Source organism: Hoplias malabaricus, chromosome 4 (assembly GCF_029633855.1).
Source record: "Hoplias malabaricus isolate fHopMal1 chromosome 4, fHopMal1.hap1, whole genome shotgun sequence".
Lineage (NCBI taxonomy): Eukaryota > Metazoa > Chordata > Actinopteri > Characiformes > Erythrinidae > Hoplias > Hoplias malabaricus.
The window spans coordinates 13,519,479-13,546,999 of NC_089803.1; the positions used below are offsets into that span (position 1 = coordinate 13,519,479).

Below are 27,521 nucleotides of genomic sequence, written 5' to 3' on the forward strand. Positions count from 1 at the left end.
ATATATCAGTGGCGATTGCTCTACGACTGCAAGGGAAGCTCAGCTTCCCCTAAAATGTAAAAAAATAAGTGATCAAATATATACTGTTGTGTGTACATGTCACTGAATAAATATGGACTACAACGCGATTAACTTTTGTTCAGAATCAGCTTCTTATCACTGGTAAAGATGCGGCTTTCCTCTCAATCATTCCCGCAGCTTCACAGTGCTTTAAACAGTGAGGACGCTGAGCATCCACAGAGTTCAATAGCGAAGCAGCGAAATGCAGCGAAACGAGACGAGTCATTGGATAAATGCTGGGCTTTGTCCCACCCATCGGACGCTCAGCGTCTCTGGGGGTCTATGGGGCAGTGGGCTGGCCTCGGCTGGCCCGGACGCTCAGCTTCTGCATGATGATTGGATGATCTGTCTGAGGCTGAATCTCTTTTTGATTGACAGCGAAATGAGCGAATCAGCGATCCTCTGGTGTAAAGATCCATGGGAGCACAGGTCGGACACCTATATATATATATATATATATATATATATATATTTTTTTTTTTACAAAAAAAAACCTCATAGTACAAAACCTCATAGAGGAACAGTGCAATGAAGGAAAATAAAAACACAAAAGATCATGGGTCTTTAAATCATACACAAACAGCAATGTAAGGCAAATAAAAAAAATAGAGCAAGTATTTAAAATAAAAGGAATCTGGAAACATTTGAAGTTATTTTTTGGCACATTCAGATTTAAGATGTCTCAGTGAGGAGTAATAAAGGCCTGAATTAATATTAAAGATATATCAAATTCTAATTCGACTAGTCAAAAGGACATTTTTTTCAGGTATCTGAATTATAGTGCATTAGTCCCCCGTGTGTTGCTACTGTTGCCAAGTTGTGTTTATTTTAACAGATTTAGGGCTAATTTTTCTGAAAAGTCACTTACAAATATTAGTTGCAGGTTGCATTTTCCTCCTACACTTCCCCACATACATCTAAACTAATCGTAATTACACCAGCTGATTCTCCATCAACGAGAAATGTTCATATGTCTTATTCATTTACTGGGGGAAATACAGAAAAAATACAACGTAGGGAAAGAGACTGGAAGATTTAACCCTAACAAGAAAAAAACAACAACAAAAAAAATAAGCAACAACCCAAAAGTGGTTGTTTTGGGGCAAGCCCAAAAAATAGGCAACTACACTTTAGAAACAAGGTCAAAAAAGCAACCCACAACTACCAAAATTTTCTTAAGTCACCTATAATACGCAGACCTGGCAACTTTTACATGGCGAGAAAATGTGCTATGCAAATCAACTATGTTTTGACTAGTCAGAAGAAACAATTAAGATATTTACAATCACGTTCTGAGTCAGATATATCATTTAAGGTATCAGAAATACAGAAGATGATATGACAAGCCGTGATAACACTAAATTGTGTGGATTTACATTACAGATAAATGCAATTCATTTACGAATAGACATAATTCTAAATTCTAAAATATATTTCTAATTATATTTTCACTAGTGTAAATAATTTCAGATTTAGTTCAACGGAAGCTCCAATTCAAGATATCTGAAAGGAGTTTTGGCTATCTTAAATTTACATTTCAGATATCTACAATTAAATTATGACTAGTCAAAAAGTAAATTAGAGATATCTTTTGTTTTGACTAGTCATAATTCCTATAAAATATATCTTAAATTCCCTCTATATTAAGGATATGTTAAATATATTTTATGATATCTGAAACTAAATTGTAGATATATGAAATTAAATTCTAGATAGATATCTTGAGATAAAGTAATGTCTAGTCAAAACTAAGTTAGAGATTTCCAAAATTGTATTTTTGACTAGTTAGAATGTCTTTTAATCCTTCAAATAAATTACAGAACTCTTGAAATAATTCATTTTTTGTACTTCTGATATCTTAAAGGATCATTTTGACTAGTCAGAATGTGATTGTAGAGAACTTAAATTATTATTCTGACTAGTCATAATGTAGCTGACTTACATAGCCCATTTTTGCACCATGTAAAAGTTGCCAGATCTGCATATTATAGGGGATTTTGATTTTACCTTTTCAGTAAAGTCAGTTACAAATATCTGTAGTCATGAGTTGTTTTTTGAGTTTGTGTCTAAAGTGTAGCTGCCTTTTGGGGTTGCTTCATACAGATAATGTCCACGAAAATAAGCCAAACGTAATATTTCCACGGTATGAAAATCATGTTCATATGTTGACATCTATTGGTAACAGAATGCTATTACTGCATCATTTAAGGTGGAACAGAAAATCTGAATGAGAAGCCAACTTCAGCGTTGTAGATTTTTTCTGTATTCCCCCCTGACATGTAAATATACTTATGAACATTTCTCATTGATGGAGCATCGGCTGATGTTACTACAGTGTATGCAACTTTACAGAGAAATAAGCCCAAAATCGGTTCAAATGAACACACCTGGCAACCGTGGCGACACATGGGGAGGCTACTACACGCAATGACTACAATTCAGATATCTGAAAATGTATTTTTGACAGGTCAAATCTAATTTGAGATATCTTTAATACTAATTCAGGCTTTATATGGCAAGCCGTTTTAGCTTTTAATAATTTGTTCTTGATATCAAGAATTCAACTTGCACATGTGAAAATTCAATTGTTACTAGTAAAAAAAAAAGAAGCTATTTTTACTAGTAAGAATTTAAATCCCACAGGTAAAATCTTTATTATTACATGTGAAATGTATTACTAGATGTCATTGAATTATTACATGTAAAAATAAGATTTTTTACTAGTCAAAATTAAGTTCTTGATATCAGAAAATAAATTTTGACTAGTAAAAATATTATTTTTGATATCAAGAATTTAATTTCTACTAGTGAAAAAATTATTTCTGATATCAACAATTGAATATTTACTAGTAAATATTAAATTCCTGATATCAGAAATTCAATTTTTACTAAAGACAACTGAAATCTTATAGTAAGATTTAAATTCTATTAAAAATAGCTTTTTTTACTAGTAACAATTGAATTTTCACATGTTTAAATTGAATTCTTGTTATCAGGAAAAAAAAACAATGTAAAGCTAAAATGGCTTGCCATAGATTTATGACTCTTCAGATGACGAATTCGCTGACGTCATTAGAGATATCTTTAAAGACATTGACTAGTCAAAATATAACTGTAGATATCTTAAATTACTGTTCTCTGTCAGACTGTAAATACAGATCTTAAATTGTGATTCTGACTAGTCAAAATATAACGGTCACTAGTCAAAACTCTGTTGTAGATCGCAAGTATTTAATTAATGATCGTCAGATGAAAGCTATTTAATGTTAAAACGGCTTGCCATAAAGGTAATTAAGTTCAAGATATCTAATTTATGAGGCACGGTGGTGCAGCAGGTAGTGTCACAGTTACACAGCTCCAGGGACCTGGAGGTTGTGGGTCTGATTCCCGTTCCGGGTGACTGTCTGTAAGGAGTGTGATGTGTCTGCGTGGGTTTCCTCCCGGTGACTGTCTGTGAGGACTGTGTGTTCTCCCTGTGTCTGCGTGGGTTTCCTCTGGGTGACTGTCTATGAGGAGTGTGGTGTGTTCTCCCTGTGTCTGCGTGGGTTTCCTCTGGGTGACTGTCTATGAGGAGTGTGGTGTGTTATCCCTGTGAAGGACTGGCGCCCCCTCCAGGGTGTATCCCTGCCTTGTGCCCAATGATTCCAGGTAGGCTCTGGACCCACCACAACCCTGAACTGGATGAGCGCTAACAGATAATGAATGAATATCTAATTTATCTGAAGATATCTTAGAAGGAATTCTGACTAGTCGAAAATACAGTTTTGTACAGTTTTGGAAAATACAGTTAACTTAGTTTTGACTAGTCATTACTTTTATTCAACATGTTGTTATTTCGGCAAAATATAATCAGAGATATCTTAATTTAGAATTGTCTAGTCATATGGCAGATATTTGTAATGTAAATCCAGTCGCACGATTTAATGTTAAAATGGCTTGCCATAGCAGATCTCACTACACCACTTTAGGTTCAGCCATCATCTATTATCTTTATTCAACAGTACCGCCCTGTGGCTTCCTCATGAATTATATCGGAAACAGGATTATTTATTCACACACATCATGATATCTCCACTTTGTCTCGCTCTCTCTCGTGCATTCTACTTGGTCTCACACTTTGGTTCACTCGCTTTCACGCGCATTCCACATGGCCTCGCGAGGACTCCACTCTCTCACACTCGCTTCATATGGAAGCTGATGGAGTGGAAGCAGCTGGGGTGTTTCTTAATAATTTTTCAGTTAAATTGCCCTTAAGAGATCAGAGCTGCTTTTCGCCCTGGACGTTTTGGAGATTTTGCCCTATTAAAACTCTTAGTAGAAGGAAATGTGAATCTAACATACGTGATCAATCTGTTTTGCCTTACAATTTAGCCAATCAATCGGACTGGATCAGAGTTAGGCCCGCCCACTGACGGATGATGTCGACAGATTTAATTATTTCGTGGTGCAAGGCGCATGATACACACACGTATATATATATATAATGGGAATGGTTGGTGATATTAACTTCCTGTTTGTGGCACATTAGTATATGGGAGGGGGAAAACTTTATTATTATATGTAACTTTATTCTTTCATGAGTTATTTACAGGTTTGAGCACTTATAAAATGTGTTCAAAGTGCTGCCCATTGTGTTGGATTGTCAATGCAACCCTCTTCTCCCACTCTTCACACACTGATAGCAACTATATCTATATATAGTTTTACAATGACAAATGTAGCTATAATCTCTTTATAATTAATTAGACAGACTTATAGGTCTTGTTATTGTTTATAAGATTATTTAAGCCATATTATGCATTTCCCTCCTCCAAATGTTTCTGCAGTGCTCAGCCCAGAGTAGCAGAGGCAGAGGCTCTGTTTTCCCCCTTTACGGGTCAGTGAACCATCACAAATATTTTGAAGCAGTTATTTTACTGTACAAATATTACAAACCGGATTCCAAAAAAGTTGGGACACTAAACAAATTGTGAATAAAAACTGAATGCAATGATGTGGAGGTGCCAACATCTAATATTTTATTCAGAATAGAACACAAATCACAGATCAAAAGTTTAAACTGAGAGAATGTATCATTTTAAGGGAAAAATATGTTGTTTCAAAATTTCACAGTATCAAAAAAAGGCCATTTTTTACCACTGTGTGGCATCCCCCCTTCTTCTTACAACACTCAAAGACGTCTGGGGACAGAGGAGACCAGTTTCTCAAGTTTAGAAATGCTCTCCCATTCATGTCTAATACAGGCCTCTAACTGTTCAATCGTCTTGGGCCTTCTTTGTCGCACCTTCCTCTTTATGATGCGCCAAATGTTCTCTATAGGTGAAAAATCTGGACTGCAGGCTGCCATTTCAGTACCCGGATCCTTCTCCTACGTAGCCATGATGTTGTGATTGCTGCAGAATGTGGTCTGGCATTATCTTGTTGAAAAATGCAGGGTCTTCCCTGAAAGAGATGACGTCTAGATGGGAGCATATGTTGTTCTAGAACCTGAACATAGTTCTCTGCATTAATGGTGCCTTTCCAGACATGCAAGCTGCCCATGCCACAAGCACTCATGCAACCCCATACCATCAGTGATGCAGGCTTCTGAACGGACTGTTGATAACAACTTGGGTTATCCTTATCCTCTCTGGTCCGGATGACATGGCGTCCCAGTGTTCCATAAAGAACTTCAAATCGTGACTCATCTGACCACAGAACAGTCTTCCATTTTTCCACACTCCATTTTTAAAGACCCCTGGCCCAGTGCAAATGTCTGAGCTTGTGGAGCTTGCTTAGAAATGGCTTCCTCTTTGCACTGTAGAGTTTCAGCTGGCAACGGCGGATGGCACAGTGGATTGCGTTCACTGACAATGCTTTCTGGAAGTATTCCTGAGCCCATTCTGTTATTTCCTTGACAGTGGCATTCCTGTTTGAGGTGCAGTGATGTTTAAGGGCCCTGAGATCACGAGCATCCAGTAGAGTTTTATGGCCTTGACCCTTACACACAGCAATTGTTCCAGATTCTCTGAATCTTTTGATGATGTTATGCACGGTTGATGATGATAACTTAAAAGTCTTTGCTACTTTACGCTGGGTAACACCATTCTGGTATTGCTGCACTATCTTTCTGCGCAACAATGGTGGAATTGGTGATCCTCTTACCATCTTGGCTTCAGAGAGACTCTGACATTCTGAGAATCTCTTTTTATACCCAGTCATGTTGTCAATTGAACTAATTAGTGTTAATTGGTCTCCAGCTGTTCGTTATATGCTCAATTTCCTTTTTCCAGCCACTTATTGCTACTTGTCCCAACTTTTCTGGGATTTGTTGACACTGTGAAATTTTGAATCAACATATTTTTCCTTTAAAATGTTACATTTACTCAGATTAAACTTTTGATCTGTCATCTATGTTCTATTACGAATAAAATATTGACATTTGCCATCTCCACATCATTGCATTCAGTTTTTATTCACAATTTGTTTAGTGTCCCAACTTTTTTGGAATCTGGTTTGTACATAGTGTTCCATTAAGTAAAAGAATCTTCTTTTTCAGGAAGGCTTCACCCTAGGTGTAGCAACATTTGCTGTGAGGATTTGATTGTGATCAGCCACAAGTTTATAAGTGAGGTTTGATGATTCTGTGATTATAGGCCCATGTAAGACAGCATGGACATTCATTATTTGGCCAAAGAGTGTCATTCTGTCACTGGAAAAAAATAGCTATAGTGTCAGATTTATTGCAAACGTTTGAGTCTAGACCACTTTTTAAAAGGGACATGGGCAGATTCATCTGTGTAAAATACAAAATAGAAATAATGTTCATATTATTCAAAAGTATCTCTGAGTATGCTTCAAACAGATCTTTTTAAATTTACTCCTGATTTTTGGTTTTAAAGTCTAATGTAGTGCTGTCTACCTGCATGCTTCCAGAGACATCAAGGATGAGACAGACAACTCGACCACTTCTCTGGATGATCTTGAACAATGGGGGTGGTGGTGGGGTTTGTAGAGGGCTTAAAGTTTTAAGGGCATCCCTGTCTACGGAATCTTGAAATATCACTGTACGTGTAGCTTTACCATCACATTTCTGGTTCTGCATGTTTGGAGCTTCAGTATTGTGCTCGTTTTCATGACAAAACGCTTTTACCTACAGCAAAAACAAAGGGTGTAAATGTAAAAATAATAAATAAATCAATCAATAAATTCACACACACAATGGGAAATAAAATACATATAGTATAATACACTGATCAACCATAACATTTTGACCACCTCCTTGTGTCTACACTCACTGCCCATTCTCTCAGCTCCACTGTCCACACAGTAGAACCTTGTAGTTCTACAATTATAAACTGTTGTCCATCTTTTGCACCCTTTCACCCTGCTCTTCAATGGTCAAAACTCCCAGAAGACCACCAGCAGAGCAGGTATGATATTCATGGTGATCATTCTCAGTGCTGCAGTGGTACTGGCATGATGATGATGATGTGTGATAGCGTGTGGCGGGCTGGTGCAAGTGCATCAGACACAGCAGTGCTGCTAAAGTTTTCCTGTGTCTACTGATGAAGGACTAGAGGACGACCGACACACAATGTGCAGTGACAGATGAGCTACTGTCTCTGACTTTACATCTACAAGGTGGACCATCGAGGGAGGAGTGTCTCACAAAGTGGACAGTGAGTGAACCCAGGGTTTAAAAACTCCAGCAGCGCTGCTGTGTCTGATCCACTCGCACCAGCACAACACACACCACCACTACATCAGTGTCACTCCATCACTCCACCACACACACATATACACACACACAGGTGCATCTCAAATTAGAATAGCATCAAAATTGTTCTTTATTTCAGTAATTCAAAACAATCGGAGTGATCTATTTCAAGCGTTTATTTCTTTTAATGTTGATATTTATGGCTTACAGCCAGTGAAAACCCAACAGTCATTATATCAGAAAATTAGAATATTATATAAGACTAATTAAAAAAAAATATAGAAATGTTGGCCTAGTGAAAAGTATGTACAGTACATGCCCTCAGTACTTGGTCAGGGCATGAATTACTGCATCAGTGCAGCTTAGCATGAAGGTGATCAGCCTGTGGCACTGCTGAGGTGTTATGGAAGCCCAGGTTGCTTTGAGAGTGGCCTTAAGTTTGTCTGCATTATTGGGTCTGGTGTATCTCATCTTCCTCTTGACAATAGCCCTCAGATTCACTATGGGGTTCGGGTCAGGTGAGATAGCTGTCCAATCAAGCACAATGATACTGTGGTTATTAAACAGGTATAGGTACTTTTGGCAGTGTCGACAGTTGCCAAGTCCTGCTGGAAAGCTGCATTGTCAGCAGAGGGAAGCATGAAGTGCTCTAAAATTTCCTGGTCGACGTCTGTGCACACTTTGGACTTGATATAACACAGTGGACCAACACCAGCAGATGACACGGCTCCACAAATCATCACTGATTGTGGAAACTTCCCACGAGACTCAAGCAGCTTGGACTGTGCCCCTCTCCACTCTTCCTCTAGTCTCTGGGACTTTGGATTCCAAATGAAGTGCAAAATTTACCTTCATCTGGAAACAAGACTTTGGACCACTGAGCAACTGAACACCTTTTTCTCCTTGGCCCTGGTAAGATGCTTCTGGCATTGTCATGAGTGGCTTGACACAAGGAATGCGACAGTTGTGGCCCATGTCCTGGGTACGTCTGTGTGTGGTGGCTCTTGAAGCACCGACTCCAGAAGCAGTCCACTCCGTGTGAATCTCCCCCAAATTTCTGAATGGCCTTTTCTTGACAATGCTTTCAAGGCTGTGATTATACTTGTTGCTTGTGCACCTTTTTCTACCACACTTTTTCTTTCCACTTAACCTTCCATTTGCTAGTATGGACCACGCCCGCAGAGGCTGAAATGGGGAGGTGAACTCAGAAGTCTTTGGGGAGGAGCCCCCCCCCCGTTGGATAAATGAACATGAGAAAACGGTGGAGACGGGGTGGAGGTGGGAACAGGTTTTTTAAAACAGTAGGCTCTGTGGATTTGATAATGGCTGAACACGGCTCTGAATAGGTGGATCAGCAGGAATGACCCAGTGCGGAGGAGCAAGCTGACATAGTGAAGCAGTCATGTCGAGATCTGTCTCCTGAACTAAATGAAGCGAGTTTGTCCAACATGGAAATGACATGAATTTGCAGAGTGTATATATAGGGCTGAGAGGAGGAGTTTGAGCGTGGTCCTACTTCCAAAATTGTTATTACATAACTTCAATTTGCTAGTACGGACCATGCCCGTAGAGGCTGAAATGGGGAGATGAACTCAAAAGTCTTTGGGGAGGAGTTCAGGGTGGCTTATGAATGCGTGTGAAGCTCGACCCCCAAAAATTTACAGGAATGCTGGTCATTAGGTGATACATAATGAACAGGTTCAGGTACTCTGGTTAAGGGTTTTATTGGTGTCCTGGATTGTGTGTAGGTAAATGAAAGGGGTTAGTGAGTCTATGAATGAACTACTTTTACTAAACTGGTGCATGACACATGAGTGTCATGTGAGAAATAGCATTAGTTTGAGTAAGTTGAATGTCCTTTATTGATTATGATGACAGAAATTCTAGCATGATTGGTAATTTGAGTATTCAAATGCAGCGGTAAAGGGGAAATGATTGCGAAATGCGATAGAGTCCGAGTTGGTCTTAAGATGGACAAGATCATTGCATCGGCAGAAATCAAATTGATCAACTACTAATAGAATTTTAAAGTATTACCAGCTGAATGTCATTAAGCTACAGTGTAACAATAATAGTGACATTAATCTGGGGCCAGCATGATAGTGCATCAGACTGGATACATTGGACAGTGTGTTGCTAAGTCCACTGTAATTGATGGTGGCTGGGTAATGGTGAGGGGTCGAAGGCTGGCAACAATAGGTGGAAAGTGGATTACTAGCAGCCTTGAAGTCAAATACTAGAGGGGCAGCATTAATAAAGTGAGATGTCCTTAGTTGGCAGGTGTGCCCTGGTGGTGCCTTTCCAATGGCATTGGAAGTGGAATTGAGAACAGAAGGGTGATCTAGAGGGATGACAGATGAAAACTCTTAAAGAGACAAAATCCAAAGGTGCTCAAGCAAGTGGACAAGGTAGAAAGTTGACTCAAAGATAGCAAAAATGCCTAGTGGTGATGAAAAACAGGTGCCAGAGAAAAGGCAGCATGTAAGAAGGTGAATTGAATTTGAGGTGGCATCAAGTGCCTGAGTGCTTTTCCATGGTAACACCTGAGGAGAGAGCATAAGCTGGAACTTAGGGGCTCTGAGCAGCATGATTGCGAAGCGGAGAGGTCAGGTTGAAAGCCCACAGCTGCTGGAGAAATCAGTGCGAACAGTACCATAAGAGACAGGGTGAGGTGCAGTCACTAGGAAAAGCTTAGCTGCAAGCAGAGAGACAGAAAGCAAGATCCAGCAGGAGAGAGTGCAAGCTGTACAGTGGACACAGGGCGCTGTTTGTTTGTGAGGGGAAGGCATAGGGATGAGTGTCCACAGCAGTTTTTGAGGAGATAGTGCAAGCTGTGAAGTTGGAGGCGGGCGGTGCGGCCACAAAGCTATGGGGTTGGCATGAAGGTCCGTGGCATGAGAGAGGAGGGCTGTAAAGGAAGAGGCAGGATGCAGCGAAACAGCAAGGGGAAGGGGATTAGGATGAAGGTCCACATTAGGATAGAGGGTGCACTGTAAAGGAAGAGGCTGAGTGTGGGACAGCTGAAAAATAGAGAGGATTAGGACATGGTCTGTAACAGCACCCGAGAAGACAATGAGCTGGAAAGTCAGAGACCGGGAGTAGTGCAGCAGCAATAATTGGGGGGGAATGTCCACTGAAGCACATGAACAGAGCAGAAGCTAGAAGCTGTAGACTGTGAGCAGCAAGGCAGCACAGAGAAGGGTCCGGTACGATAGTCCACAGCAGCATCTGAAAAGAGTACAAACAGGAAGCCAGAGGGTGGGAGGAGCACAACAGCAGAGGAGTCAGAATGAGGGTCCGCAGCAACACCTGAATAGAAAAGTGAGAATTGTAAAGTTAGAGGTAAAGTATGGCATGGCCACAAATTGAATGGGTTGGGATGAGCATCCACGGAGTACACAAGCTGCTGATGTAGAGGCTGGGAGAATGAGACGATAGGATGAGAGCAAATATACGATGAGGATGCACAGCTTCCAAGGAGACTGCATAGAATGGCCAGAGGGCCAGGCAGGAGGCAGGCCCGCAACAGCAACCTGTAGAGGGGGTGCGAGCTGGAAAGTATGATGCATAGAGCAGCAGCTGCCGTGGGGTAGAGGGTGGGATGAAGAAATGGGTGGTGGGTGGGTGAAATGAAAATGAATCAGCAATGAGGAAGCCATGCAATGAAGAGACCACATTGAGTGCCCAGAGCGCTGGACAGGAGAAAGGCATGCCGCAGCACCTATAGAGGGGTGCGGGCTAGAAGGTCTGAGGCATGCAGCTGCGGCTGCGACGGGGAAAGGGGTGGGATGATAAAGGGAGGGATGGGATGATAAAGGGAGGGGTGGGATGATGTGTAAAGTAGACCGTAGAGTATACCGGGTCAAGTGCCCAGAGCGCTGGACAGGAGACATGCCCACCACAGCACCTATAGAGGGGTGCGGGCTAGAAATTCTGGGGCATGGAGCTGCAGCTTCAATGGGGGAAGAGGTGGGATGATGGAGGGATGGGTGGGATGATAAAGGGAGGGTTTGGGATGATGCGTAGGGTAGACCATAATGTAGACTGCGTCAAGTACCAAGAGCACTGGACAGGAGACAGGCCCCAAGGGAGGGTTGGGATGATGCATAGAGTAGACCTACGTAGAGTAGACCGCGTCGAGTGCTCAGAGCGCTGGACAGGAGACAGGCCCGCCGCAGCATCTATAGAGGAGTGCGGGCTGGAAGGTCTGAGGCATGCAGCTGCGGCTGCAAAGGGGGAAGAGGTGGGATGATAAAGGGAGGGGTGGGGATGATAAAGGGAGGGGTGGGATGATGCGTAGAGGCAGATGTAGAGGAAGAGAAAGGGAGGGGTGGGATGATGATGGGAAAGGGTGGGATGATGCGTAGAGACAGATGTAGAGGAAGAGAAAGGGAGGTGTTGGGATGATAAAGGGAGGGGTGGGATGATGAAGGGAGGGGTGGGATGATGCGTAGAATAGACCTATGAAGAGTAGACCACGTCGAGTGCCCAGAGTGCTGGACAGGAGACAGGCCCACCACAGCACATATAGAGGGGTGCAGGCTAGAAGGTCTGAGGCATGCAACTCCGGCTGTAACGGGGGAAGAGGTGGGATGATAAAGGGAGAGTTGGGATGATGCATAGAGTAGACCTACGTAGAGTAGACTGCATCAAGTGCCCAAAGCGCTGGACAGGAGACAGGCCCGCCGCAGCACCTATAGAGGGGTGCAGGCTAGAAGGTCTGAGGCATGCAGCTGCAGCTGCAATTGGGGAAGAGGTGAGATGATGAAGGGAGTGGTGAGATGATAAAGGGAGAGGTGGGGATGATAAAGGGAGGGGTGGGATGATGTGTAGAGACAGATGTAGAGGAAGAGAAAGGGAGGGGTGGGATGATAAAGGGAAGGGTGGAATGATGTGTAGAGACAGATGTAGAGAGGAGGAGCAAGGGAGGAGTTGGGATGATGTGTTGAGAGGATAAGAGAGAACAAAATGAGCAAGGAGACTCTGTCTAAATGGGTGCAATGCTGTCAATCAAGGCAGTATTCAGAGGGAAAGAGGAGCAAATTCGGAATAAAGGCTTAAACATGTTGCCTGCTTTCTTTTCTAACATTTCAAATAGGACCATCTTGGCAAACAGTGTAGGTAAACTAGTGCCCTGGTGATGTGCATGAATATTGCAGATTCCAAGCCATTATCCAATGCAGCTCAGGTAATTATATTATTATCAAAACAGCCCTCTAAGGAACCGACATTGAGGCTAATGTCTTCAGCTTAGACACAACAAGGAAGGGTAACAGGAAGACGAAGAATGCTCCAGCAGGGGGCGTTGAGTCAGGGGAGAGAGAGGAGGTTGTGATGTCATTGCATTGCTACGCAGGGGCTCCATACACCGCAGACGGGTTTTTCTCTTTAGCTGAGTGAGCAAAGGGAACGCCATTGTTTCAGAGCATGTTACTGGAATGCGGAGGCTGTTCTGCTGGAGAGGAGGAAATGGGAGTTTCAAGGCGCTGTAGAGCTCATAGCTGTGGAGCAGCAGCCATACCGAAGGTAGATTCGCGTTCCCCAAACACAAGGCAGACCCGTAGCAGTGTAGCCTGGAGATGAAGGTAAGGGTGCACCAGCATCTGAGGCAGATGTGGGGGGTCACTCAGGAGGCCGGTTGCAGTGGGCGGAGAAGCATGAGAGCAGAGTACCGATCCAGAGTGGGTAAGACCACAGAGCATAGAATAGTCTAAGCGATTGCAGACACAACAACGGCCATACACAACTTCAGATACCGGCAGTCCCATAGCAAGTTTTAAAACAGGAGGCTCGGTGGGTTTGATAATGGCTGAACACGGCTCCGAATATGGGGATCAGCAGGAATGACCCAGCGCGGAGGAGTGAGCTGACATAGTGAAGCAGTCGAGTCGAGATCTGTCTCCTGAACTAAATGAAGCGAGTTTGTCTGACACGGAAATGACGTGAATTTGCAGGGTATATATAGGGCTGAGAGGAGGAGTTTGGGTGTGGTCCTACTTCCAAAATTATGTTATGACATAACTTCAGTGAATGCCTTCTGGACATCTGTCCCATCAGCAGTCTTACACTTGATTGTGTAGCTTACTGAACCAGAGCAAGGGACCATTTAAAAGGCTTAGGAAACATTTGCAGTTTTATGTTGTTTATTCTAATTTTCTGAGATAACGACTTATGGGTTTTCATTGGCTTTAAGCTGTAATCATCAACGAAAATAAATAAACACTTGAATATATATATATATATATATATATATATATATATATATATATATATATATATATATATATATATATATATATATATATATATAAACACTTACAGAGTCCAAGCTTTGCATAAACATTATTGATGCATTTGTTTTTTGATTTTTGTCTGGAAAGAACTGGCATTCCTTAGTGGGTAAGCCATTTTCATCTTCACGGCAAGACAAAGTATCTCCATTCATCAGTTTATACCTCTGGCCAGTTATCTCTCCTGAACATCTGAAGTAAAAGGTAACACAAGAATTTATTCCTAAATATGTTTAAATATATCAATGTTATAAAACATCTGATAACTGCTTTTTTCATGAGGAATTCTAATGTAAGAAGCTGATATGACCTTGTAGGTTGTATCTCTTTGGTAGATGAAAAGTAGAATGGCTCATTCTCATTATATTCATCAAATACTCCCCATCTGAGGTGAGCCCATTGATGCACAAAAACCCTTCCTGAGAACAGAATACATATAAAAACAGAAGAGATCATGAGTCTGTGACTTCATTCTTGTATATATTTGGAATTTCCTTTCCATCTTGACTATGCTGAACTTGCATTTTGGATATCTATTAGGCACTTTAAAACTTTTGGTTAAGCTTGTGTGCAATATCACTACTCAAAATGGTTCTGAAGGCAGTGCTGCTTTTATTGGTTACCAGCCAACAGGTAGGGATGAATGTGATTAGTTAGCACACATTAGGCACACATTCCTAACACCCATTCAAATCCCAAATGGCCTCCAGAAAGAGATAAATTAAAAGACCTGACAAACCAGGGTAACCACAAAAAACATCTAATGTGATTTTGATCACATTCAATTCCCAAGTGCAGAACAAAAAGGGATTAAAATAAGACATCACATAGTCCAGCAAAATACATACAACACACAACAGAGCAAAAAGGGGATGCAAAAATGGTTATGACCAAAATGTGTTCTGTGAAAGGCTGAAAAGGGGGGACAAGTTGCAAAAGTACAACTCAATTAACCTGGCCCCAAAGTCCATGAAAAGTGAGAAACAAGTTCATAAGCTCCTGCCACATGGGTCAGACCCACACAGGGTCCTAAATCTTCCCCCCACCATTTATCCAGGAATGTGAATAAAGATCAGCAAAGCGCTGACTTCAAATGGGTTCCTCACACCCAGATGGAACCTCACCAAATTCCCATGGGACTTGTAGGGAACAACAGCACACTTGTCATAAAAGAGAAGCAGACACCCAGAATACTATTAATGATATTAATTGTCAGCTTCCACAACCAAGTATATAAATACAAAAACAAAAAAACAAACAAACTTTCTTCTGTACTTACGATGCGTCCGCCTGATAAAGTAATCCATGGTATATCAATCTAGAAGTAAAAATTCTAATTTCTACTTTAAGCATTGTATTCCACTCTAGCTTGTGAATTGCTGTCCGTCGCTATGCACAGCTCATTCATTAAGCCACGAAAAACTATTCAAAAGGGGGGTGACGCAGTCAGCACAAAGTACTGTTTTAATGTTTTTTTCTTATGGAAAACTTATTTTTCTTTGTTTCTACAGTAATCTAAGGTGACAACGCTCATATTCAATGCTTAGTAGTTAGCTTAACTATAGAGGAACACCCTGCTTATCCAGTATTTTTTTTAAGTATTTGCATACCCCATTTGCAACTACCCCAGAAAATTTCTTTTGATAACAATAATATTTCCTAGTTAACAGACATTTTAAAAGTAAGTTGAACACTCATACCAGCATATTGGATCAAGTCCAATAAAGGTTTCTTCCCATATTAAATGATCCCAGAAAGATATCAACCCTGAGTGTATGAATGAATGTCTCCACTGACCTTACCATCACCATTCATCTCCATATTGTGGTCCGATGTTTTCTGAGGGAGAATATCAAACCAAAAAAAGTGGGGGGGGGGATATGTAGTGTGATATGACGAATGTGTATTAATTTCTAATAAGAAATTTGACTTTCTGAGATTTGATTTTAAATACCCAAACTGCGTGTGAGTGCTTGTGGCATGGGCAGCTTGCATGTCTGGAAAGGCACCATTAATGCAGATAACTATATTCAGGTTCTAGAACAACATATTTGGCAGCCTGCAGTCCAGATCTTTCACCTATAGAGAACATTTGGTGCATCATAAAGAGGAAGGTGCGACAAAGAAGGCCCAAGACGATTGAACAGTTAGAGGCCTGTATTAGACATGAATGGGAGAGCATTCCTATTTCTAAACTTGAGAAACTGGTCTCCTCTGTCCCCAGACGTCTGTTGAGTGTTGTATGAAGAAGGGGGGATGCCACACTGTGGTAAAAAATGGCCTTGTCCCAACTTTTTTGGGATTTGTTGACGCCATGAAATTTTGAAACAACATATTTTTCCCTTAAAATTATACATTCTCTCAGTTTAAACTTTTGATCTGTGATTTGTGTTCTATTCTGAATAAAATATTAGATATTGGCACCTCCACATCATTACATTCAGTTTTTATTCACAATTTGTTTAGTGTCCCAACCTTTTTGGAATCCGGTTTGTAGAATCTAGGGTAATTATCATAGAGAAATTTCCTCATATATTAACCTCCCTGTTCCCTCATGTATCGCTGTAATCCATTTCATTATATGAATGTATAATCAATATTCATTATTTGATATTATTATTAATAAACCAGTTGTGTGATAAAACCAATCCTTGGTTATTTGTTTGTGTGTGCAATTTTCTTGTACGGAATTATTCCTTCTAGTTCAGATTCAATTTCAGAGCCAAGAACGTACGGCGGGTCAATGAGCATAATTCATTAATAATGATTATTTTAGCTAATTCTAGATTGATTCTCTGATTCTTTAAGCTCTTACCTCTAGGCCCATATACTTTAACAAGAGTGTCATTCAAGAGGAATTCTTGCGTCAAGTGAATGTAGTCACTTTCTTCTCCGCAACCTTTTAGCTGTTTAGTGTAAGGGTCATTACCAAATGCTGGGTTTGGGTAATCGATGATTATGTTGGCCTATAATGGAAACACATAAAACACACAATATTATTATATTTAAAAAAATCACTAAGAGTTTTAGGTGCTTAGCTTATTAGCTTGTTTATTTGATAGCAAATTCCTGAAGACCTTAATGCCTTAAATGTTGTTGTTAGTTATAATGCAGTACTGTTTGTGCGATGGGTATGTATTGGAGGGCGTTGACTTCACTACATTTCAATACTAAATATCATAATTTTTACTCCATTATATTATGAGAAATCTGTTACTTTTTTCTAATGCTTGCCTACATAGAGTTCTCCAGTTCAGTGTCAGTGCAGCAGCATTGTGTGCCAGCGAGAGAGCATAAGCCAAAAAGAAGGATGAAAATACAAAACTGCTGCAACACCCCTTGTGAATGTATACAAACTCTTTCCATGTTTTTGAGAGTTTATGAACAAAGGCCTGTGTAAAATAATAATAAACAAAATATCAGTCCTGAAAGTGAAATGGGCCATATGAATTCAACACAATTTAAAAATCTTAAATTATAATAGAATATATTCCCTAATGAAAAGTACACACTATGTACTCTTGAGGGTACCACCACATTGATAGTTTTCAAAAAAAAAAAAAAAGCATTTGTTTATTTGTTGAGCATTCTCATTTGAATGCTGCTTTTTGAACTGTTTATTTTTATACTTTCGGTTATTTCAACATGTTTAGCCACATTTAACGTGTAAGGAGTTACTTGAGAATGTTTGTGGTAGACTGGCATTCTTGCCGTACTGTTCTACTCAGTTTTCCAAAATATCCAATGTTCCACTGTGGTCTAACTACAAACCCCCATTCCCCTATCTCTCCAGCGCATTAACTGGTTAATTGATGTTGCATTATCAGCTGTTTGAAAAGAAACAATGGGTTGGCTTTGCATGTTTGGAGGAAGTGCAAACTCTCTCTCACTCTCCCTCGGTTGGTGACCTTGTGATCAGCAAGACTCACTGGTGTGTGAGGATTTTAGGCAGAGACTGTGTCCCACTGCACCCTGTGCTATGTGTATATGTCAAGAAAAATGGAGCACCTGTCATACCTTATCATAAGTTTCTCTCCTTGCTCTTTCATATGTCCCTCTCCAATTAGGTGGCACTAATATTTTCACTTCCTTGATGTACACTTTCTTGTCCAAGGCTTGAAGCAGATATTCTGATCCATTAGTAATCATTCCCTGGGTAAAGAAAATAACCAATAATCAGAAATCATTGTAGTCAGTAAGTGTAATCACTATCATTATCTGCAAAAAAATCCCAACAACTTTTATTACAGATTAATTGTTTAACCGAGTCTGTAGTTGATTTTTTATAATAAACAGATCATCCAGTACTCCATCAAACAGAGCTAACAACACTGGAATAATAAAGGCTAGGATTTTGTTCCTCCAAGTCACATGATATGCTACTGCATTTTAGAAACTTTAGAAGGTTGCTAAACTAACATGGTGCTTTATGGAACCAAACATGTTTCTTCTATGGCATTGTGTATATAAAACATTGATGCCCTGCAAAATTTGGGATGATTTCTGCACTTTTTTAAAATCCTGTTTTATGTGTTGGAAGCCAAAATTATGTGAAAATAAACAACTAAATACTTGAAATCATTTAAATTGTGGGCCCTGAATCTATAATCTATTAAAGTTTAACTTTTTGAATGGAATTATGAAAATTAATCAACTTTTCCATGATATTCTAATTTTTTTGGAATCGGTCTGTAGCCCATACCTAACACTAAGCATGCTATTTTTAGGCTCATGTGCTTCTGCTGAACTTGTGCACTTTAATTTTTTTAACAAATATTAAGATTCTTGACAATAATCCTATTGTTGTTTGGTAATGCTTTATTGCCTCAGCTTCATTAGGAGTCACATTAGATTAACTACCCACTTTACATATTACATTTATGGCATTTAGCCTAATTTGGCAGAGGGCAGTAGTGTTATTAACTATATCTGTTGATTGCTTTGTAATCTACCTGAAAACCAGCTGAAAAATGTCTAAATTATATTATGATTTTCTTTTTAATTAATACCACTTCGGAATTAAAGCTATTAATATTAAGATGCATGAGCTTGTATCAGGAAGGGCATCCGGCATAAAAACTGTGCCTGATCAATGTTGCAGATCACGGTTGATCTGCTGTGGCGACCTTTGACGGGAGGGAGTAGTTGAAAGAAGAAGAATATATTAAGATGCTTGAGCTTGTTAGAGAAAAAAAATCCCAACATTTTGAAGATCACATTATGGGTGTGTACAAACTTTTGACTGGCGGGCTATGTCTCTATGTATTTAACTAAGCTCTGCCATAATTTTAAAACAACTATTTAAAAGAGTAGTTTAAATTATTTAAGTTGACACTTTGCCTAATATTTTTTAAATGAACATAGATTTAATGAACCACAGACATTTTTCAAACATATTAAAAGTAGTTAAATATTATATTAAAATATTTTATCTTCAGTACGATATGTATAATGTTACTGGTATGTATGTTAATAATTACCTTAATTTGATCGATAAGGGCTTCATTTTCAGGCACAGCTGGATTGATGGCTATAACAATGTCAGTGTATCCATTTCCGTCCAGTCTGATTCCTGAAATCATCCCTAGTGTATTGAGGAGCAGCAACACCAATGTAAATATTTTGGCCATGGCTACAAAACTGAAATAAGCCCAGACAGTAACTCTTTTATATAAAGCACACAACTCCTCCTCCTCTAAAGTGTCATAAGGAGGAAATCTCTTGCAGTCAATATTGGTTGTTGAAATCTAAGGCATTTTCTCATCTGGAAATTATCCAACATTATTCAAATCATGACTTCAGTCCATCATTGAACTACACTGGATAGACAGTCACGTGGGAATTTTCATAGATATTGCCATTTAAGTGTGTTTGCTGGATACATTTTACATACCCTTTGGAAATAGTTTTGAGATGTTTATGTTTTTTTGTTTTTTGTTTTTTTTTCCTCCTCAATTGTAGTTGTTGCTAAATGTTCTAACTTGTATGGCACCTGATCTAAGGACAAAGCAACTGGCTGGTTTAGGGATTGCAACTCACTTTCAAATATATTTTCTATTCTGTGAAGGTAAAAATAAATGACTGGTTCTTTAGCATTTATGTATATTATTACCGTAGAGGATTAATGACATGCAATTGCTTGATAAATTGCCAAATAATGAACTATATGTAAAATATTGGTGATTAAAATATGGTACAGGAGGGAAAAAAAGAAACACAAATACATTACTTATTTTTAATAAATTTATATCATGTTTAATCATAACCACTGCTGATATAATACCGTGTTTCCCCGAAAGTAAGACAGTGTCATACATTCTTTTTACCCCCAAAAGTCCCACTATGTCTTACTTTCGGGGTATGTCTTATATTGGTAAAAAATGTCGATTTTTGTTTTAACCATAAAATCAACATTTATTAACAACCTGAACAGTATGGTATTCACCATAAAACAGTTTTATAAAAGCAAGTGCCAAGAATGTCTTGTTACAACCGTATCATGACGGTATTTCCATGTATAACATGTAAAACAATGAAAAACGGTAAGAACGAACAGTTTGAATATGTTATACTGGAAGATAAAACAGATTTATTCCATGACAACCATGGCCATGCCAATCAGAGCGGCCACCAGCGGCTGCACATGAGGGCACTGAGGCTGCGTGTTGGACCACGGACAACATTACTGCTGCTCCCGCGGCCTCCACATCCCTCCGCTCATCCCGCTTTAACCGTCCGCATCCCGCAGTTAATGCAGCAAAAGGTACCGGTACTATGGCTTATATTTTTCCAACGTACAGTTTACTATGTCTTACTTTCGGGGTACGTCTTACATTAGCCGACCCCCCTAAAACCCACACTGCGTCTTACTATCGGGGGTGTCTTACTATCGGGGAAACACGGTAAATGTCATAAAAGGCTGCCTTTTCAAGATTAGATTTGCCCCATACAAGTTCTTACAGCATTTACAGTGGACTGGAATAATTCTATCTATTTCGAGGTTAGATGGCAGTCTTCACTCATGATTTAAGAATACAAAACAAAAAGGGTCACTTAAAATACTAGAATAAATAACTTAAATATAGAAATAAGTTTTAAAATACTATGTAATACTATATAAATAATTTGTTCAGTTTATTTATTATTTATTTATTTTTTTAGGGTGAGCATGAATATTTGCCAGCAGAAGGATGGACTGTATAAAAAAGCCATAAAAATAAAATGTTTATATAAATACCATAGTGAACTTGAATATTCTTTATGCAATAACAAACTTTCCACACACTCCTTGGCATCCTTTTTCACCTAAGCAACATACAGAAATAAAATGTATATGAACATTTCAGATACTTTTGTGCAGAATGCCTTAAAACACACTATCTGTTATTTTAATCATTGTAAATTATCTATTCTTTTAGTCATAAACATATATCCAGGATCCCTGTGGTATCATGAACTTCATACGACATAAGTTTCACAGAAATATTACATCAAACTAGAGGTGGGTGATATTTATATTCAGTCCCTGGAAGGGGCAATAAAATCACTTAATGTTTTAACATGGAAATGAAAGGGAAAATAAGTGATTGTTCTTTTAAACTGTGACAGCGCATCACACTTCATTTTTTTGGCTTTTATACTGTTTCTGACACAATGGATCCCAGACAGGGTCATAATGTTTAATTTGTATAACTTCTGCTCATGTCTTTTCATAATGTGATATTTATCTGGTTTGCGAACATATAAAGGAAATTAAATATGACAGGGAAGTACGTGCAGGAAATAATATCACTTCTGCTTCAGTCTGTTACCACAGAGACTGGTGAAATATACATGACTTACTAATTTAAGCATTGTGAGTTGACCAGCTAGACATAGTGCTACAGGCCTGCACTTATACTCAGTTCAGCTGCCCTGACCCTCAATCACTCACCTTTTTCCCTGATGCAGGTCCTGCATTGTCTGGTTTTGTTTAGTGAGACCAGGGATCTCATTAATAAAGGTTGTGTATGCATAGAAATGTGTCTGTAATGTGTGTGAGCAACATCTCACTAGGATTCATTCATTATCTGTATCCCCTTATAAACTTGGTGTAAAAAGGATTGTACATTTAAGTAAAACCTGTGTGTATACACATAAAACATTGCAGAGAAGGCACAAATTAGTGGCAATGTGTGATAAAACAGACAATTGCAAGGAAACGAGCAAACCATCCTCACATATATCTGTTCATATTGCAAATGTTAAAGATTTAAAAACGTACATGTACTGTTGTGTATTCTTCATGCATTTTGACCCTTATGGCATCCTGTCATTTACAAGGCAATTGTAGTTCTATGCTAGGGTATTGTAGTTTTACAAAATAAAACAAACCTCAGTAAAAGAACCAGTGTGAGAACCTGAACTCAAGCCTCCCTCTGTTTATTTGTTGTTAAGTGTATTAATCGCTACAATACAAGAAACTAAGAGACAGGTTAGTTTGTGGCTTGTGCAGTGAGACAATTCAGAAGCGTCTTTTGACAGAGAGCAACTTAACAATAGAGAGGGCAATTGAAGTGAGCACATCCATCCACAAGCTCAACAGCTAAGTGGATCTGTGCAAGTACAAAAAGTGCACAGTGAAAAACAAAAACCCAAGGTGAACAAAACAAGTCCTGGCTGCTGAATGATATCCACCTCCCTTGATTGATAATCTTTTCGCTAATCTTTCTCGGGGCCAGAAATTTAGCAAGATAGATTTTTGCCAAGCTTACTTACAGATGCATGTAGATCCAGACTCACAAGAGTTACTGACTATTGTAACACACAAGGGACTCTATAGGTACCGAAGGCTTCCATTTGGTATTACCTAGGCTCCATCATTGTTTCTACGAACAATGGATCAGATCCTCAGTGGGCTGATGGGTGTACAATGCTACCTTGATGATCTTCTGATCACAGGCAAAGACGATAGTGACCATCTCAGAAATCTTGATGCTGCTCTTCAGAGGCTGCAGGACTATGGTCTTTGGGTCAGAGAAGATAAATGTGAGTTCTTCTGCCCATCAGTAGAGTACCTTGGCCATGTAATGGACAGCACTGGTCTTCACAAGGCCCCATCAAAATTCAAAGCAATTGTTGATGCTCCAGTGACTTCAGCCGAAGTGCGAAACTGCACACGAACTGACCCTGTCCTGTCCGAAGTGCTGGACATTGTCTCTTGTGGGAGAAGGGGAGAGATGACAGAAAGTCTAAAGCCTTATCTGTTGAGAAGAAATGAGCTCACAGTTCAAGCTGGTTGTTTGCTGTGGGGTATTCGAGTGGTAATACCACCATCACTGAGATGCCAGATGCTAGAATAACTTCACTCAGGACACTGTGGAGTTGTGAGAATGAAAGAGATTGCTCGCAGCTACTTTTGGTGGCTATATGCAGCAATTGAGAAGAAAGCAAAGACTTGTGTAACTTGCCAGAAACAGAGAAATGTGCCACAATTAGCCCCTCTACATCCATGGGACTTTCCAGAATCAAGCACATATGATCAGCACCCTGTCACGCAGCAACAAATGGGTTTGCTGAGACATTTGTCCAGACGATGAAACAAGCTCGAGGCAATGGTTCTCTTAACCATCCACTTAACACATTCCTGTTGGCATACAGAAACACCACATATGCCATTACAAAGGTAACTCCGGCATTTGCCATGTTTAACCGACAGCTTCGTACTAGATTGGACCTCCTGAGACCACCAAGCACAAGACAAGTGGTACAGTCACAACAGAGAACTCAAGTGGATAGGCATGGCAAAGCAAAGCACCAAGTTTTCAGTCAAGGTGAGAGTGTTCTGGCACAAAATTACAGCATACTGGACGTCCTTATCCCTCTAGAGCCAGACGGCCACCTGAGAGACTGAATATTTAGTCTAGTGGCTAACCCACACCATTGGGGCAGAATAATCCCCAGGGTTCAGCCCAGGAACTGAGGTAGTCAACCCTCTTTCCCTAGTGTTCAGTACTTGGACTGTATTTAGTTAAAATAAATAAAACTAGGGAATATTTGTATTAGTGGTGGCATTCAAAGTAAAGGGGAAGGAACATGTGTATTGTTCATGCATTTTGACCCTTATGGCATTCTGTCCTGTACAAGGCAATTGTAGTTCTATTTACATTTACATTTATGCATTTGGCAGACACTTTTATCCAAAGCGACTTACAAAAGAGGATCTAACATTCAAACTACAGCACAATTTATACAAATTACCTTACATTAAGTGCAATATGCAGGAAGTAATAAGTGCATTAAAGAAAGAATGAATTTTCAAGGATTTCTTGAATGCGGAGAGAGTTTCTGTTGCTCTGTTCCACCAGCGTGGTACCAGAGATGAGAATAGCCTCGACTGACCTGTACGAGGGGTTGGCCGTGTTAGTTGGCGATCCTTCGAGGAACGGAGAGGGCGGGCACTAACATATGGTTTTAAGAGTCTATTGAGGTAGCCGGGAACAGAACCAGTGAATACTCTGAAGGTCATCATTAGTGATTTAAATTTGATGCGAGCAGCTAAGGGTAGCCAATGCAGCTCAACTAATAGGGGCATGACATGTGCTCTTTTTGGTTGGTTGAAGACCAGGCGTGCTGCAGCATTCTGGATCATCTGTAGCGGTCTCACAGCACAGGCCAGAAGACCTGTCAGAAGGGCGTTGCAATAGTCAAGACGGGAGATTACTAACATCTGAACAAGGAGCTGTGTTGCATGTTGAGTTAGGTATGGCCTAATCTTCCTTATGTTGAATAGGGAGAAGCGGCACGATCGAGCTACAGCGGTAACGTGATCTGCGAAGGTCAGCTGGTCATCAACCATGACACCCAGGTTTCTTACAACCTTGGTGGGAGCCACTGATAGGGACTCTAGCTTGATGCTGATGTTGAGGAGAATAGCTTGTTTGCCTGGGAGGACCAGTAGTTCAGTTTTGGATAAATTCAATTGGAGGTGATGTTCCTTCATCCATTCTAGAGTATTGCAGTTTTACACAAAAAAAACAACCTCAGGAAAAGAACCAGTGCGAGAACCTGAACTCAAGCCTCCCTCTGTTTTTTTGTTGTTAAGTGAATTAATCACTACGATACAACATGTACCTACCTGTACTCCACTGTACTCTGATGTATCCTACATGTATTTTACTGTACTTTTTTAAGTTTCATATCTTTTTTCAGTCACAGATCTTATTTTCACTTTCAGATCCTTGTTTTTCAGTTTCAGATTTTTGGCCCTGATCTAGTGTGGGAGGTGGGACATCAGCGGAGAGGGGCGTGGTTTAATGACTGACTGCATAGCAATGAAGGCGGAGAACCTTCCTCTTTGTTGACTATGAGAAATATCAATGAACATTCACATTATATGCAATATTCACTGTAAAACATTGACTTTAGTGTCAAAGTCTTTTATAGTGAGCTCTTTTAGACAACATTTGGTACCTTTTGCAGTAAAAGAGCTATAAACTCTGTCAGAGCGTAGTTCCACAGCCACACTTTAGTTTCCCAGCACTTTGCTGGCGATGGCATCTGCTCCGTCAGGACAAAGCTGCAGTGAACCGGTAACGAATCTGAATAAGTCTTTATTCCGCAGGTTCTTAGTCTGAGGTTCCGTTCCACCTGTGCTTTAAATTAAACTGTTTTTTCCCCTGACAAAACAAACCTTTTAACCCAAACAGCTTTATACACTTCTAGAGTCATAGCCAATACACTTGTAGAAACAACCATGAAATGGGTATCAGGTTTAGTAAAAAAAAATAAAAAAAGTTTCTATTGACAAAAAGCAAAATAATTCAATTTAATTGAATTTTTTTAATTGAATTGAAATTATTTAATGCTGCTTCTGTTAGCTGTATTTGAGGCATTGTTTTCTTGTCTGGTTTTATGTTTGTGTATTTGTCAAGCCAGGTTTATTATATAGATGTAGCCCGGTTAAAAAACGAACAGTTAATTTTATATATTTTTATTTAAAAATGGTGTAGATATTCTGATACATGTTTCAGTGAATTCAGTGTGTTTTGTTAATCTGGTTATACAGTAATTCCTCGTTTTTCATGGGGGATGCATTCCAAGACTACCTGCAAAAAAACGAATTTCTGCGAAGTAGAGGAAAGATATTTTTTTATGTATTTAACGAGTATTTGGACTTTTAAAACCCTCCCTGTTACTGTTAACAACCCACCCTTTACATTAAACAGTCATTCTATAATGTTTTTCAGCTGGAACTACATGCGATATCCTACCAGTTTCTTTAATAGAGTCATTCCTAAGCTGTGATTTAGCGTAAGTAAATTTTACTCGGATGTGGACATGAACAATATATGTAATGTATGTAAGAAATACTTGTAAATGATATCTTTTGTCACCTACAGGCTTAGTCTAATACATATAAATAATAAAAAAAAATACTTCTTTCATGGTTTTCCTAGATTTAAAAAAAAAATCACCGAAAGATGAACCGCGAAGTAGCGAGGGATTACTGTATACCTTTCTACTAGTTTTAGTCTCTTTCTCTTTGGTGAGCCAATAATATGCTAGGTCAGGCTGCTGTTTTATGTACTCTACAGTAGGCTAGCTCAGGCTGCTAATGTTAGTGGGAACACTGCTAAAAGAGACTTTAAGTTGACTAGCTCAGTTGGCCCTTATTTCTCTACTAAATGCATGAACGTAACCATCCAGTTCCATTGGCTGATTGAATTTTCTAGTTAGTGACCTGCAGAGTTTCATCTCTACCGGCGGTATTGGATGTCGGATGCCCAAGACCCTGTGTAGATGACTGCATGAACAAAGGCTGAATCCTACAACCAAGAGAGTAAAGGGTACTGGAAGAGATACAGTGCAGAGGTAACCTTTTATTTTTTGCTTTTTGCTGTGAAGGGGCCAATTTGTGTTTTACCCGGCCACTACGTACTCAAACAAAGCCTCTGTCTATTGTTGCTACTCTAGTCTTCTAAAGTGGGCCCCTGTACTTTAAACGCACTGCTGATCATACATCACTTTGGGCAAAGGTAGAGCTGTGCTGATTGTGGCAAAAGTGGATGTGAACCAAAAGTGGCCAAAACATTGACCTCTGGCCACACCTGGCCCTGATCTTGTATTTATGTGGATGGACCATTCCAGGGGCATCCATCCTTTTGGCAAAGGGGCCATGACAATGCGGGATGTGGGGCACACCTGGGCTAGAACCAGTTTGCTTTATCAGTGGTTCTCAAACTGTGTTATGTGTACCATTGGTGTCATGGGAAAAATCCAGAGGTTTTACATCAGACAACATCTGAACATTTACTACATTCACTGGAAAAGGGAATTAGTGGATAATTGTAAATCTAAATGTAAATGACAGACTCTGTTTCATTCATTGTCTGTAACCTTTATCCAGTTCAGGGTCACAGTGAGTCCAGAGCCTACTTGGAATCACTGGGCGCAAGGTAGGAACACACCCTGGAGAGGGCGCCAGTCCTTCA

At 39.8% G+C, this 27,521-nt stretch overlaps 1 protein-coding gene across 3 annotated transcripts in view; it reads right to left on the reverse strand.

Moving 5' to 3' along the window:
• Positions 1–27,521, reverse strand: part of LOC136695178 (calcium-activated chloride channel regulator 4A-like) — a 37,813-nt gene that overhangs the window by 9,111 nt on the left and 1,181 nt on the right. The window contains exons 2-8 of one of the 3 annotated variants that reach the window (XM_066669068.1): positions 21,287–21,354; positions 19,530–19,633; positions 18,067–18,201; positions 16,865–17,015; positions 14,360–14,468; positions 14,079–14,241; positions 6,962–7,192 (exon numbers count right to left, since the gene is read on the reverse strand). In XM_066669068.1, coding sequence (XP_066525165.1) covers positions 6,962–7,192; positions 14,079–14,241; positions 14,360–14,468; positions 16,865–17,015; positions 18,067–18,201; positions 19,530–19,633; positions 21,287–21,344 — 951 coding nt within the window. In that variant the 5' untranslated portion in view covers positions 21,345–21,354. Of the gene's footprint in view, positions 1–6,961; positions 7,193–14,078; positions 14,242–14,359; positions 14,469–16,864; positions 17,016–18,066; positions 18,202–19,529; positions 19,680–21,286; positions 21,355–27,521 lie in introns of those variants that run through there. The other 2 variants (XM_066669070.1, XM_066669071.1) reach the window with 2 other exon arrangements.